The 15,025-nt window shown below is 39.6% G+C and overlaps 2 protein-coding genes across 2 annotated transcripts; both read right to left on the bottom strand.

Moving 5' to 3' along the window:
• Positions 1–104: 104 nt before the first annotated feature.
• On the bottom strand, positions 105–14,026 carry LOC104447632 (G-type lectin S-receptor-like serine/threonine-protein kinase At1g61500). Its single transcript, XM_039313881.1, has 8 exons — positions 12,492–14,026; positions 12,131–12,327; positions 11,846–12,056; positions 11,518–11,755; positions 1,576–1,663; positions 1,190–1,477; positions 971–1,025; positions 105–562 (listed from the first exon to the last, which is right to left on the bottom strand). Exons 2-8 carry the CDS (start codon positions 12,311–12,313, stop codon positions 105–107), a joined length of 1,521 nt encoding a protein of 506 aa, XP_039169815.1. The 5' UTR covers positions 12,314–12,327; positions 12,492–14,026.
• Positions 12,664–13,950, bottom strand: LOC108956928 (G-type lectin S-receptor-like serine/threonine-protein kinase At1g61370). The gene has a single exon (XM_018867037.2). The coding sequence runs from the start codon at positions 13,948–13,950 to the stop codon at positions 12,664–12,666; it is 1,287 nt and encodes a 428-aa protein (XP_018722582.2).
• Positions 14,027–15,025: the final 999 nt, after the last annotated feature.

The following is a 15,025-nucleotide window of genomic DNA, read 5'->3' on the forward strand; positions in this document are numbered from 1 at the left end:
CAAGAACTGTAGGTACTCACAAACTTTTTCCCATTATTCCGTCCTCAATTATTACACTGAACAGAAAGTAACTCTACTTCAACAACCCCAGCTTATCGTCACCCTCAAAAAGGAAAAAGGAAAAACACTACGCCGGCGGTACAAAGAACCCCGGAAGACATAACTCCGGCTCCTTTAGATCTCACTGTTGAAGAAGGAGGAGCAGCTACAATCGCCGCAGGAGGCGAAGCAAGAGTTGGCGCCGGTGCCGGTGCTTCATGGAAGACAGTCTCATTATAGAACTGGTAAAGCTCAGACCTAACATTGTAGCTCGGGGCTAAGACTCTTCCTCCTTCCTTATCTATGGGCAGATTCTTGATGGCCCCTTGCAAGAACGCCTTGCACTCCACCGATGTCAAGTCCGGCGTGCACTGAGCGAGCGTGTATAGCGGCTTCGAGCTCGAGATGTCGGTGTCCTTGACAGCAAACCTCTTCCCAGACCCATCGCTCGCCGCACTCTCCGCCAATTCATCGGTTGTGTCCTTTAGCAACTGGGCAAAGCTGCTAGGGCTTGCTGCCGAGTCTAATATGACAAATTAGAATGCTCTATTACTGCGTGCAAAAGAAATGCAATGAGAAATGTAAATGCATGATGACGCTATGTCAGTATTTTTAGTTAGGGGTTGAATTTTGCCATTATTAACATATTCGATACTTAATCTTTATGAAATGTATATGTGATACCTATCTCTTGACATAGGGTCCAAGATACTAAGACTACGATGTCCCTAGTTTCTAAACGTAGAGATGTGCTGATAAAAATGTCAATGCAAAATGGCGCGCAATCGCAGTTTTTGCTGGGGGTCAAATTTTGTCGTTTGACAGAGAATTTGATCCTTGAAAATTTCAAATGCATGAATAATCTTTTAGAAGAAAATTTAACTATCAAATCCTCTTCAAAAAGAAGCTCTAACACCTTGCTTCTACTTACAGATGTTCTGAACTCTTGTGCGTCCATGCCCACTTAACACTGTTCTACCAGAGAGCTAGCAACTCAGATTCCCTCACAATCAATATGTTTACATCATATATCCACGTAAAAGTGCAACAAAATATTGCATATCCAAGCTGCTTAATTTGGTGAACACTGAACCCCTGGAAAGATGAATTGATAGTGAAAATGCATTTGAGAATTTTATCTTCCTTCAACCGTAGTAATGGTGATGGTATTCATGGACCGGATCCTTTCTTCTTGTGATGGGACTCCGTGAGCCAGCGAGCGTGAAAATGCATATGTCGGTTGCTTTGGCTGTGAAAGATTGGACTCCCCATTCAGCATTAGAACCACAGCCAACATGTTGGGTCTATCTGTGGCATGGTCTTGCGTATAGAGAAGCCCTAACTGAATGCATCTCATCACTTCTGACACCAAAAATGCATTGGCAATGCCTTCATCCCTTAGATCCAATACTCTGTCTTCACACCACAAGTGCCAAGCCTGTAACAAATAGTGGATTGTCAGAGTGTTTCAAGGACTACCAATGGTTGGAAACTGAATTGGAGGTGTAGTAGTTCGAAGTTAGATCTTGCTCTTACATAAGCGAGGAGATTGAGATGCTGCCCTGGGTAATCTGAACTTGTGTTCTTCTTGCTACTGATAATCTCCAATAGCAGTACTCCAAAGCTATAAACATCATATTTCTCAGAAAATATCCCACCCATGGCATACTCTGGAGACATGTAGCCTCTGTAGAGAAAATAATATAGGTGGAGCATTCTTGAAGTACAGTTCAACAAAAAAAAAAAATCATAGGCTAAAGGATGATGACATGAGAGATGAGAAAATTGGAGGGTAAACATCCAACTTGACGAGCACTGTATTTCTCATAACTTTTAGCATTTGCATTGCGACGCTGGTCTATAATTGCCTCGGAGTGAATTGACATATTGGAACCATTGGATGTACATGGAAGAGTTTTCTCTGTAATAGTAAAGCAACAGTTGGGACATGTATGAAGGGAAAGCTGAGCGCATTATATTGCTAATCTACTTTTTGAGATAGCTAGTACGAGTACCTAGAGGGGGGTGAATAGGTATACAAAAAAATTTCTCGATGTTTGCACGATATTTAAACAATTAGAGACTTTGCAACAGTTGAAAATTCAATCGCAAGACTGAGTAAGGGAAAGAGAGAATTGAACACTCGCTTTATAGTGGTTCGGCTTGATTCAAGCCTACGTCCACTCTTTCGCACCGACAGCCGATTGGCTGGATTCCACTATGATCAAAGAGATGTTACGTGTTGATCTTCCTTGATTTCTAGGTGTAGATGATCTACCACACTTGCTCAAGGCGTCACCAAGTATAAACACTCTCGCATACAATTTCGCTCGCCTCAACTAACAATCAAAGGATCTTCGACTGGAATTTTTCTATCGATCACACACTTAAAACAACTAGAACGTCTTCCTTTTATACTCCTTCATGCCATCATAGCCGTTGGCACTTACCAAAGGAATTCCTCCAATCTACCCGTTGGACGGAATCAATCAAGAAGATCATCCGAGCTATATAAGGAATCGATGATAGCCCATCAATCCCGTTCGCCCATACAATCGATCTCGGTTTCCAAGAATAGAATAATCCAAGATTATTTCGTCGACCATCGGATCTTCAATCGTTCTTAGATAAGATATAAAGAATCCGAAATGATTATCCAACCAAAGAATCTATCCCGAGGATAGGATCAAATCCTCAATCATAAACCTCGACTTTGGATTTCCTTCAACACTTTGGATTAGAAAGACTCGGTGAGAATAACTTTGAGTCTTGAGTCTTGAGTCTTGAGTCTTGAGTCTTGAGATAACGAGTCTTGAGACTATAAAGTCTTGAGACTTTAACTATCGATATCCAGACTTAGACGATAGAAATGTTTTGTCGCTTCAAAATATTCGGAAAGATTTCTCCAACAATCTCCCCTTTTTGATGGTGACAAAACTTTCTTGAAGATTTGAACAACTTTGACCTGCAAAACATTTCTCAAGCAATATGGCTAACTCATAAAGATTAATAAACAACCAGACTCGCATCCACAAATTGGTTAGTCTTTCATGAGTAATACCATGTAACAATACTTGATATAAATGCAACCAGTCAAGCATCAAAATCCACAACCAATTCAGTCTAACACTCAAGTTCAAGTTCTCAAGTCATACTCAAAAATAAACATAACCACAAAAGTCAAATAAATAATGTTTGTTCAAATTGGTTCTCCCCCTTTTTGTCATCATTAAAAAGAGGGTGAGAAAGGAGTCATGTCTGCTTGGGAATGCGCACGATCTGGAAATCCCCAATGGACTGGACTACTCCTTCGAGCTTCTTCAGATCTTCTCGATGAGCTACCTCTTCTCTCTTGGCATTGGCTTGAAGTTGTAGAGCGAGGTCTTTGTATTTTTCTTCCGAGAGACTGAAGATGCTTGTCCAAAGATGCTTCAAGACTTGGATTTCACAATCCGAATATATATCTGGTTACGCATTTCCAGAAGAATATTCATGATACTACGAAGATCTACGAATCATCCGTCCGTCGTACCGGCATTGGCTTTCTCGGATGGTGTGTGTGCGATGGCGCTTCGAACGGTCTTGCAGATTTGGAATCGTCGTATCATCTTCTTCGAGCAATTGAGAGACCCGAGCTTCTTCCGGGTCTTCGGAGATTTTCTTTGATCTTCAGACGGCATGAGGTGGAGACCTCTCTTGCTCGCTAACTCCCCCTCGTCTCTAGGACATCGAAAGGGGAAGAGTGATGATCAATCTCTTGATTTCCCTTCTCTCCATTTATCAGCGGATCGATCTTTTACTTCTTCTTTTCTTCCTCAACTTCTTTCTCCTTCTCTCTCTCTTCTTCTTCTTCTCTCTGCTCCGCTGAAGTTACGTCGAATAAGACACGTAACGTCTTGTTCTTGTCGATCTGGAATAGTGGGATCTTCATCATCTTCATCTTCATCCTCATCCTCCGGATAAGAGTTCTTTTCCTCTTTTTCGAAGAAGCACTAAATGCCTTCTTTCCTTTTCCTTTTGAAGGGCATCGACTGGAGATTTCACTTTGAATTTCTCCATTGCCTTAGAAAGTTCTTGCAGACGCATCTTCATTAACATTTTCAACCCTACCACCATCTTATCACACGGTCTAACACAAAAGTATGTGGCGGTTCAATATTCGATGTCGAAGATCTTGGTCACCGCATCAGATAAGGCAATTGTCCTTTGTCTTTTGACACGGTTACGTACATATGGAAAAGAATAGTGTGCGGGAGAGAGAACTTCCGTCCCGAGTTGATCGCATACATCAACTTTGCTTCGAAAGAGACACGAAGTCTTTGAAGTAGACTTAGGTCTTAGACAATTGATCACAATCTTGTGAAGCACAATGTTGATAGCGTTCATTCTTGAATAGATAATTTTCTTATCTACATCCCTATCTTTGACAAGATCCGAGTAGTTCGAGCGGTGAGACTTTAATTGGGAGATAGCGTCCCGTTCAACTCCAACTATGTCTCGCCAACATATTCACATCTACCACATAGACTTTGTCTCGAACACCGAATGAAATTCTATTCGCATCCAAAAGCTAAGATTTGAATAGAAATAAGCAGTCGATGATCATACCCGTCTCAGAGTCGAGCGAGAAAGTCTCAAGTTGAAGCAAATTCAACTTCTCTCTTAGGTTCAAGTTGATGGAATCCAGAAGTCAAAATCGACACTTCTAGGGTTGATTACCCCTCTTTCAACGGACCGTAATACACTTTTTCTTGATCCTTGGATTTAAACAAATCCATCCGATTTCCTTTCGCCTTTGCCGCCACACCCATTCTAGGTTCAAATTCAAGGAACATTTTGTCATCATCATTCGCGTCAATCGATTTTGTCTCGGCATACGAGGATCTCTTGGAATGTTCGCAAGAGCTTCCTCTCGCTTTTCCTTTTGGGGCAATTCCCCATTCCTCCATTTTCTTCAGAAAAGATACTCATTCCCATAATTTTTGTCCTTAAGGAAGTCATCTATGTAGTTCAATGGAGTACTGTGCTTTTCAATGCACAATAAAGTTTATACAAAAAGGAAGGCTTTTGAACTCTTACTGGCCGGCATCCTCGATTATCTCTTCTTCCAGATTATGACTTTCACTTTGTGGGGCAGGAGATGCTGAATGACGTGGAGGAGAGCGAATCGGACTTTGTCGCTGACCGATAAGTCTTCTTCCTCGGTGAGATCGAAATGAGTCGGTCCCTTCTTCATTCTTTGTGGTCCCCTGTTCGCGATTCTTGATGATTTCCTTGAAGACGACATCTTTCTTTGTCTATTGGAGGATTCCTTCACTTGCTTTCCCAAGAAAATGACCACTTTCTCGACGATGAACAAAGAGTAGAAACAAGATCGAGAGAAGAGTGCTTTTTAGGGTTTTGAAGATTTGGGGAAAGAAAACTGTATATATATATATAACTTAGTTTTTGAAAAGGGAAGTTCAATCGGTGCAATGGAAAGTGAACGATTACTTCTTTTCAAAATCTATAACTGCCAAAATTATTAAACAAAAGATCGTACCTTTTCGACTAAATGACAATTAGTACCTTTAGAAGAAATACAACTTACGCTTTATCCACGAATGTCTCGAGTCTCGGGACTTAGAGTCTAAGAGATCGAGTCTTTAGAGTTGGTGAGTCTCTAGACTTTAACTTCTTCAAGCTTCAAAATGTTGAGTCTTGAGCGGATAAAGTCAAACTGATTCTTCTCCAAAGGCTTTGTGAATATGTCTGCTAGTTGACTTTTTGAATCAACAAATTGAATCGAGATTTCTCCATTTTGAATATGATCTCTAATAAAGTGATGTCGAATCTCAATATGCTTTGCTCTTGAATGAAGGATTGGATTTTTGGTGAGATTTATAGCACTTTGGTGTTGTCACATCTGATTTCGTGCATGAGTCTTCAATGCCAAAGTCTTGTAGCTGTTGTTTTATCCATAGAATTTGCGAACAGCAGCTTCCAAGAGCTACATACTCGCTTCGTTGTTGAAAGAGCTACAGTGCTTTGTTTCCTCGAGAACCAAGACACCGTTCTGTTTCCAAGTAGTTGACAAGTTCCAGAAGTGCTCTTTCTATCGATTCTGCAACCGGCCAGATCTGCATCTGAGTATCCTAGAAGATTAAAGTCTCCTTCTTTGGATACCAAAGACCGATGCTTGAAGATGAAGCAACGTATTTGATAATTCGTTTCACGGCACCGAGATGTGATTCTCTAGGATCTGATTGAAACCTAGCACGATACAAACACTAAACAAAATATCGAGGTCTAGAAGCGGTAAGATAAAGAAGTGAACCGATCATGCTTCATGCAGCTTTTGATCTATTTTCTTCCCTTCTTCATCCTTGTCTATCTTCCGAGAACATGACATTGGTATGTCGATCTTTTTGCATTTTTCCAATCCAAACCTTTTGACAAGATCATTCGCATATTTTTCTTGATGGATGAAAGTTCCTTCCTTCATTTGTTTCACTTGGAGTCCAAGAAAGAATGTTAATTCTCCCATCATACTCATTTCAAATTCATCCCGCATAGACTTAGAAAATTTCTTGCAAAGACTTTCATTAGAAGATCCAAAAATAATGTCATCAACATATATTTGAACAAGTAAAAAGTTTTTGTTTTCCTTTTTGATAAACAAAGTAGTATCTACTTTACCTTTGACAAAACCATTTTGTAATAAAAACTTACTTAATCTGTCGTACCAAGCTCGAGGTGCTTGCTTTAGACCATACAGAGCCTTTTCAGTCTGAAGACTGAGTCTGGCTTCTTTGGGTCTTCAAATCCAGGCGGTTGTTCCACATAAACTTCCTCATGGATAAATCCATTTAGGAAAGCACTTTTGACGTCCATTTGGAATAATCTGAAATTTTTGTAACAAGCAAACGCAAGTAATAGACGAATAGCTTCTAACCTTGCAACGGGTGCGTAAGTCTCGTCATAGTCTATTCCTTCTTCTTGCGTATACCCTTTGGCCACGAGCCTTGCTTTGTTTCGTACGACTTTTCCTTTTTCGTTCATTTTGTTCCCGAATACCCATTTGGTTCCAATAATGCTTTTACCTTTTGGTTTAGATGTCAATTCCCGGACATCATTGATGTTGAACTGTCTAAGCTCTTCTTGCATAGCTTCGATCCAGCTTTCATCGATAAAGCTTCTTCTAAGCTTTTTGGTTCAATTTCGAGATGAGAGCCACAAAGACTAGATTCTTCATGCCTTTTGATCTCGGTGCGGATTCCTTCATTAAGTTCGCCAATAATAAGATCTTTGGGATGACCGGATTTGTGTTTCCAGTTGCCGGGTTGATGATCTCTTTCTTTATTTGATTCTCCATGAGCGTCTTGATGATGGACTTCCGAATCCGAGATGCTTCTTGAGATGTAGACATTTGAAGATCTAGAGCGGATTCGGTCTCATCGTACCGAGTCCGGCTGGATTCATCTTGCACCGAGTCTTGGAATTTGACATTCATTGATTCTTCCACAGATCGGCTTTTTTATTGTAGACTCGTAGGCTTTGCTTGATGTAGAATATCCAAGGAAGATGCCTTCATCCGATCTTTCTTCAAACTTACCAACTCGATCATTTGCATTTTTCAAAATAAAGCATTTGCAACCGAACACATGAAAGTATGAAACAATAGGCTTCTTACCTTTGAACAATTCATAGGGGTTTTATCAAGAATAGGTCTTAAAAAGACTCTATTTATAATATAGCAAGCAAATTGAAACAAATTGACCCAAAATCGTGAAGAAATTTTACTTTCAATTAAAAGTGTTCTAGCCATTTCTTGAAGAGATCTATTCTTTCTTTCCACAACTCCATTTTGCTCTGGAGTATACGGAGAGGAGAACATGTGATTAACACCAGATTTATCACAGAATCTCGTAAAATCTTGATTTTCAAATTCACTTCCATGATCTGTTCTTATACTAGAAATAGCACATCCTTTTTCATTTTGAATCTTTTTAGCAAACTTTTCAAAGTACGAAAAGGTTTCTGATTTGTTTGCTAGAAAATATACCCAGGTAAAACGAGAGTAATCATCTACAATTACTAGACAATATTTCTTACCTCCAATGCTCTGGGTTCTTGTTGGTCCGAAGAGATCCATATGAAGCAACCGTATTACATGATTAGTAGATACATGATTTATTTGTTTAAATGAATTTCTTACCTGCTTTCCTGAATGCATGGAGTACATAAGTCGACTTTTGGTATGGCAGTTTAGGTAGACCTCTAACAAGCCGCTTTGAAGAGATTTTGGCTAATTGCTTCTTGTTGATATGGCCAAGCTTTCTATGCCATAGAATTGCTTCATCTTGAATTGAAATTAAGCATTGTTCTTCATTTGGCTTTACATCAAGGAGGTAGATGTTTCCATGCCTTCGACCCATGAAAGACGAGTCGAATCTTTGCTAATTCCAGAACAAATGCCTTCTTGAAAGAAGATCTTGTAACCAGTATCACACAATTGGCTAATGCTTGAGTAGATTGTAGTTGAGTCCTTCCACTAGAGAGACATTGCTTATTGTGAGATTTCCAATTTTCGCAATTCCGAATCCCACAATACTTCCTTTGCTATTTCCTCCGAATGAAACTTTTCCACCATTCACTTTAATAAGCTTTATGAAACACTCGAGTCTCCCATGTGTCTTGAACATCCGCTGTCAAGATACCACTTTACCTTCTTTTTGACAGAGACCTGCATTCAAAAAAGAGTCTCAAGCTTTCTTTGGTACCCAAATTTTCTTGGGTCCTTTCGTGTTAGTAGGATAAGCATTATTAGGCCATACTCTCTTCACAGGCTTCCAAACCATAGGACACTCTTTTTCAAAATGATCCCGATGTTACACTTAGAACACCTTAAAGCATTTCGACCTACAGGCTTTACAAAGACCTTTTGAAATGATTTTTATAAGCCTCTCTCGATGGTCTTTTCTTAATTCTTTCTTTTACTTTTGGAAAATCAATCAAAGGGATTGTTTCTTCTGTCATACCTAGACCCGACTTATTAAAGTAAGGTCTTTGGATTGAAAGAACTTTTTCAAGTTTTTCGGACCCTATTGAAAATTTCTTTGAAATATTTGATAAATCAGTTTTTAAGAAAGCATTTTCTTTTGAAAGATTGTCTTCACTCTCTTTAAGAGTAGAAACATTCAAGTCTAAATTTTTACCTTTTCTTCTAAAATGATTTCCTTTTGTTTTAAAAATGAGTTTTCCTTTTTAAGTTCGGAAATCCTTTTAAGAGAAGTCTTAAGACTAAAACATAACTCATTAATATATTTAGAGACTTTGACAGGGATTTTATAATTACTTACCTCAAATTCACTGTCTGAGTCTGATCCAGAGTCTGAGTCTGATTGCGCCATTAGACACAGGTTGGCATATTCCTCATCACTCTCTTCACACTCGTATCGCTCCAGTTTCGGCTTTAAGAGCTTTTCGAAATTTCTCAGCTTTTCCTCTTTTCTTTTTCAGAAGAGGACAAGTTGGGTCGATGTGTCCCTTCTTTTTACATTCGAAGCAAACTACTTCTTTGTTTGGTTCCTCATCATCAACAGACTTGGTCTGCTGTCTCGAGAATTTTGTTTCCTTGGGATAAACCTTCGCCTTTTCTATTCAGTTTTCTGAATCTTCTTATCATGAGGGCGAGCTCCTCATCATTCATATCATCTTCGAATCTGCATCATCGAATCATCATTTGATTTTAGTGCAATAGATTTCTTACCTCTTGGATCTTCGTCTTCATTAATTCGTTCCACTTCGTAAGATCAAGAGTTCCAATCGCCGTCTACACGATAATGGCATGATTCTTTGCGTCTCTCTTATTGAAGTCTTTATATGATTCCAATCCTTGGAGAGTCCACGTAGAAGCTTGTTCACCTTCATGGGATCAGAAATTTTTGTCCTTGGTTCTCAAGACCATTGACAATATCTGTAAAACGACTAAACATGTCGCTTATAGATTCTCCTGGTTTCATTTTGAAGGATTCATATTGACCAAGAAGAATGTTAATTCTGGTCTCCTTCACTCGACTGTTCCTTCATAAGTGATATGTAACCTGTCCCAGACTTCTTTTGCTGTGACACAAGAAGATATTCTGTTATATTCAGTTGGTGACAAAGCACAATATAAAGAATAAATTGCTTTAGCATCAAGTGCTTGTCTCTTGTTTATTTCTTCTTGAGACATTCCGCTGGTTTCAACGGTTTCTTTTCCTCTTTCGGTGTTTGATGCAGCAGCAATAGTGATTCCTTTTTCCACTACGTCCCATTCCGTAGGATCCTTTGATCGTAGGAAAGCTTTCATCTTGTTCTTCCGGATGTTGTAATCCTTTCCATCGAAGTAGGGAGGTCTGGTATTGCTTTGCCCCTCCATCGCCCCGGTGCTAGCATACTAGCCATGGATCTTTTACTCAAGTAAAACACTTCAAACAAAGTAAGAACACAGGCTCGATACCAATTGAGATAGCTAGTACGAGTACCTAGAGGGGGTGAATAGGTATACAAAAAAATTTCTCGATGTTTGCACGATATTTAAACAATTAGAGACTTTGCAACAGTTGAAAATTCAATCGCAAGACTCGAGTAAGGGAAAGAGAGAATTGAACACTCGCTTATAGTGGTTCGGCTTGATTCAAGCCTACGTCCACTCTTCTGCACTGACAGCCGATTGGCTGGATTCCACTATGATCAAAGAGATGTTACAGTGTTGATCTTCCTTGATTTCTAGGTGTAGATGATCTACCACACTTGCTCAAGGCGTCACCAAGTATAAACACTCTCGCATACAATTTCGCTCGTCTCAACTAACAATCAAAGGATCTTCGAGACTCGGAATTTTTCTATCGATCACACACTTAAAACAACTAGAACGTCTTCCTTTTATACTCCTTCATGCCATCATAGCCGTTGGCACTTACCAAAGGAATTCCTCCAATCTACCCGTTGGACGGAATCAATCAAGAAGATCATCCGAGCTATATAAGGAATCTGATGATAGCCCATCAATCCTGTTCGCCCATACAATCAGGATCTCGGTTTCCAAGAATAGAATAATCCAAGATTATTTCGTCGACCATCGGATCTTCAATCGTTCTTAGATAAGATATAAAGAATCCGAAATGATTATCCAACCAAAGAATCTATCCCGAGAGGATAGGATCAAATCCTCAATCATAAACCTCGACTTTGGATTTCCTTCAACACTGGATTAGAAAGACTGTCGGTGAGAATAACTTTGAGTCTTGAGTCTTGAGTCTTGAGTCTTGAGTCTTGAGATAACGAGTCTTGAGACTATAAAGTCTTGAGACTTTAACTATCGATATCCAGACTTAGACTGATAGAAATGTTTTGTCAGCTTCAAAATATTCTGGAAAGATTTCTCCAACACTTTTTAAGGTGATATATCGCCTCATGAGTAAGTACTCCTAATAGTGATGATAGAAAGCTTATAGTGTCCCCACAACTTTGTGAGTATTTACCAAAACTTGAGTGCCTTCAAACATCCGTGACAGCCCAAAATCTGAAATCTTGGGATTCATCTTTTCATCCAAGAGAATGTTGCTCACTTTCAAATCCCGATGTATGACTCTAAGGCAAGAATCGTGGTGGAGGTAAAGCAGCCCTCTGGCGACCCCCTGAATAATGTGGAAGCGTACACTCCAGCTAAGTTTTGCCTTCTCTTTTGAATCTGAACAAGGTCGCAAACAGAAGAAATATCTAGTTTCAATACCGGATTTTGTTGAAAGTAGGAATAAGTTCTTCAATGAGTGAGACTAACCAAAGAGGAAGGTGTCCAAGCTCTTGTTGGGCAAGTACTCATACACTAGAATCTTTTCCTCTTCTTCAATGCAGCAACCAAGGAGTCTCACCAGATTTCGGTGTTGAAGTTTGGATATTAGAAGGATCTCATTCTTGAACTCCGCTATGCCTTGGCTTGAGCTGCTTGAAAGTCTCTTTGCTGCTATCTCCTTACCATCGTTCAGTTTTCCCTGTTTCAAAATGAACAGCACTATCAGATCTTGGATAATCTCCTTATTTCCCTCACAGAAGGCTTTTCTTTTACCTTATAAACCGGGCCAAACCCTCCCTGCCCAAGTTTGTTTTTCACGTTGAAGTTGTCTGTTGCGAGGCGTATGCTATCGAAGTCATAAACGACCAAATTTGATGTATCATCTTCCTTCATTTGGTCTTTCCAAGCAGTGTCCCTTAGTAGTTCTTCTGACGTAAAGAGCCTTGGGATTGTCATTTTCCTAAACTTCCCTGCATTTTACGGATAGAACGAAATCAACTCAAGATAAGCATGAGAACATCAGTAGCAGAGCAGGCTACTGAAGCCGTGGTTCCACCAATAATTCAAGATTCTGATATTGCAGTTAGGGCAAAATCACCCTTAAAACAGCAACAAACTGTACATCTTTTATTACCTCTCCACTTTGAAAGACTACAGACTGAAATACCAGCTCCAAATAAGATGATGCCGGAAATAGTACTTAGGCTGATGATAAGTTTTGTCAGCGTAGGTACACCTGAACCATAGAAAATATATTATAAGAAGCACAGGAAGTGCAAAACCAAAAGCGTATTGATTCAACCATTTCAGCCTGTATCCGCACCCGCACTCGCATCCGCAAGTCGAATAAATAGATCTTCGCCACCCATGGAGAATTGCTGAGTATCTAGAAGGTCTTTACTCCAAGCCATACATCCTATAGCATTCACATAAGAAAAGGCCAAGCACGAGCAGTTTTCTAGGCACCAACTTTGACATCCTTCCACATTATCTATCAACAAATGATCAGCGGAATCAGGCAATTTTATTTGTCTCATTTGCCAGAACATATCTTTTTCCACAGTTGTTGAAGTTGCTGCGCTTGCAGATTTCTGACAATTCAATTCCATTTTCCTAAGGCACCCTCTGGTCCAGTTTCCTCTGTTCCATTCTTCATCTGATCTAGGTTTAAAACCTTTTAAGCATCTGCACATGGGTGAACTAAACGGGTTGCAAACTCCAAAGGGGCCACATATTCCATAAATTTCACAAGGGTTCGTTGGTGCCGGTGCCTTCCAGTATGTTAACCAGCCATTGGTCCAACAAACTGACTTTACAGATCCTTGAGAAGAGATGAAAGTATATCCAAAGATGGAGTTGTTGTAATTATTGAGGTAATAATATGAGGTTCCCTGGACATTATCTTGTTGGAGATCGTAGTATGTGTTGGTCATGTTCGGTATTCCGATGAACTTGGTTTTATCCCACTGTCCACTTCTCCAGTAAGGACTTGATCCATTCCAAGTGAAAAGCTGAGGTGGTGTCTCCGATGTCACTCCCATGACAAAGCTTCCGAGTGAGGGATCATCTTCGCCTTTCCAGGAAGTCAAGTTTAGTTTCTTTCCTTTTTTCACATTTACTCCAATCTTCATGTTTGGCAAGAGAGTGTCGGTTGGCTCATCAAAGCTTTCCCACATTATATTCTCGTTCCTGTCTTGAAGAACAAAGTTTCCAAAGTCTGAAAGCAGTGCTTCAGAATAATTCGACTTTGCCATGACATTAGTAGACCACACAGTGTTTTGTCGCCCATCAAGAAGCTTCAGATTTCCATCTTCCCCAATTGTTAAACTAGCAGATTGATCTGTATGTCCAAGTGGCTTGTCCCTGTTGGCCACCCAGACGACTCTGGAGGGAGTCATCTTCTTGTACCATATTCCTACGTACTGCTTTGCTGATCCTTTAGGCGTGAAGAACCCGAGCTCAAAGATTTGACTACTAGAGACAAGGGTTTGGTTCTGAACCAGTGGACTTGATGCAGTTATGCTGTCAATTGTGCTGCTTTGAAGTGCTTGAGGGAGGGAGAAGACAAGCAAAGAACACAAGTGCAGAGTCATTGGAATTATTTGGAACTGATTCAACAAAGTATATGTGAAAAAATGCCTCGGGAAACTTCACCTCTTATAAGCATATCAAAATGGATAGAGACTGAATCGTAATGATGACATGATCGGTACTATAATTTTTGTATCAGGCTTACCTTGGCATCGTAAATTTTAAGTCGATCGCTTGAGAATGTCAAGTTTATATGAGTATTGCCAAAACATCTAACATGACTTCAATTTAATATAAAACCATTTGACGTGGCACACTAGGGAAATAATGTCTTCTAGAGTGTCCATAAACAGTATCATTTAGCCATTCCTTGACCCAAATTGACAAAATTAAGGCTAAATTCAACTTAAACCCTAAACCCAAATTAGGTCCAATGGTGGTGAGTCTTTATCCTGCGGGTGCCACCAAAGGATACCCTCGGAGCGAAGGCGCTAGAGGTGGGACTGCTGCTGATTCTGAAGGGCCACTTCAATGGCAATCCTTCCAATTTGTGGTAATGTAACTTTCTTCCCATGGGTTTGCTCAAAAAAAAAAAAAAAAAAACTTTCTTTCCATGGGCACTGGAATTTCGGATGTGATATCAGAGATTATCCCTTTGAGGCCAGTAGCACTCAGGGCCATGGGTAATACCATGTCAAATTTGTTATTCTCTTGAATTGGTTCTGCCATATTCAAGATGCTTAGATTTGGGATGGGGTTCATAATTCACAAATTTTGCCGATTCGTTTTTAATCAAAGTAAGGTTCTTGTGGAATTATATTTTCAAATTAGTAACTTTAATAGCTACCCTTCTCTCTTTCTCTCTCTCTCTCTCTTTTAAATCGTTTAACTTGAAAATGACCTATTGATTATCATAGGCTCATCTCAGTAAGAGGTATCATTAGAAAGAGGGAAAATGATATTATACATATCATAACTTTTTAATCAATCGTTTGAATGTAATAATATTTTATAAGATATTCATTTAAGTGATTCCGGTAATTTCTTTTGTCAAAAAATTTGACATAGGATTAATTTGATATAAAATTATGTGACGTGGCTTGCTGGATAAGTAGAGGTGTTAAACGGGTGGGTCGG

The sequence above is a fragment of the Eucalyptus grandis genome, chromosome 5, assembly GCF_016545825.1.
Source record: "Eucalyptus grandis isolate ANBG69807.140 chromosome 5, ASM1654582v1, whole genome shotgun sequence".
Taxonomy (NCBI): domain Eukaryota; kingdom Viridiplantae; phylum Streptophyta; class Magnoliopsida; order Myrtales; family Myrtaceae; genus Eucalyptus; species Eucalyptus grandis.

Bases quoted from the DNA above. Each gene is read 5' to 3' on its own strand.
- LOC104447632 (XM_039313881.1), bottom strand. From the start codon at position 12,313: ATGACAATCCCAAGGCTCTTTACGTCAGAAGAACTACTAAGGGACACT. The intron at 12,057-12,130 runs GTAAAAGAAAAG...ATTTTGAAACAG, and splicing joins GGTTTGGCCCGGTTTATAAG to GGAAAACTGAACGATGGTAA. The intron at 1,026-1,189 runs GTTGAAGGAAGA...CTGAGTTGCTAG, and splicing joins ATACCATCACCATTACTACG to CTCTCTGGTAGAACAGTGTT.
- LOC108956928 (XM_018867037.2), bottom strand. From the start codon at position 13,950: ATGACTCTGCACTTGTGTTCTTTGCTTGTCTTCTCCCTCCCTCAAGCA.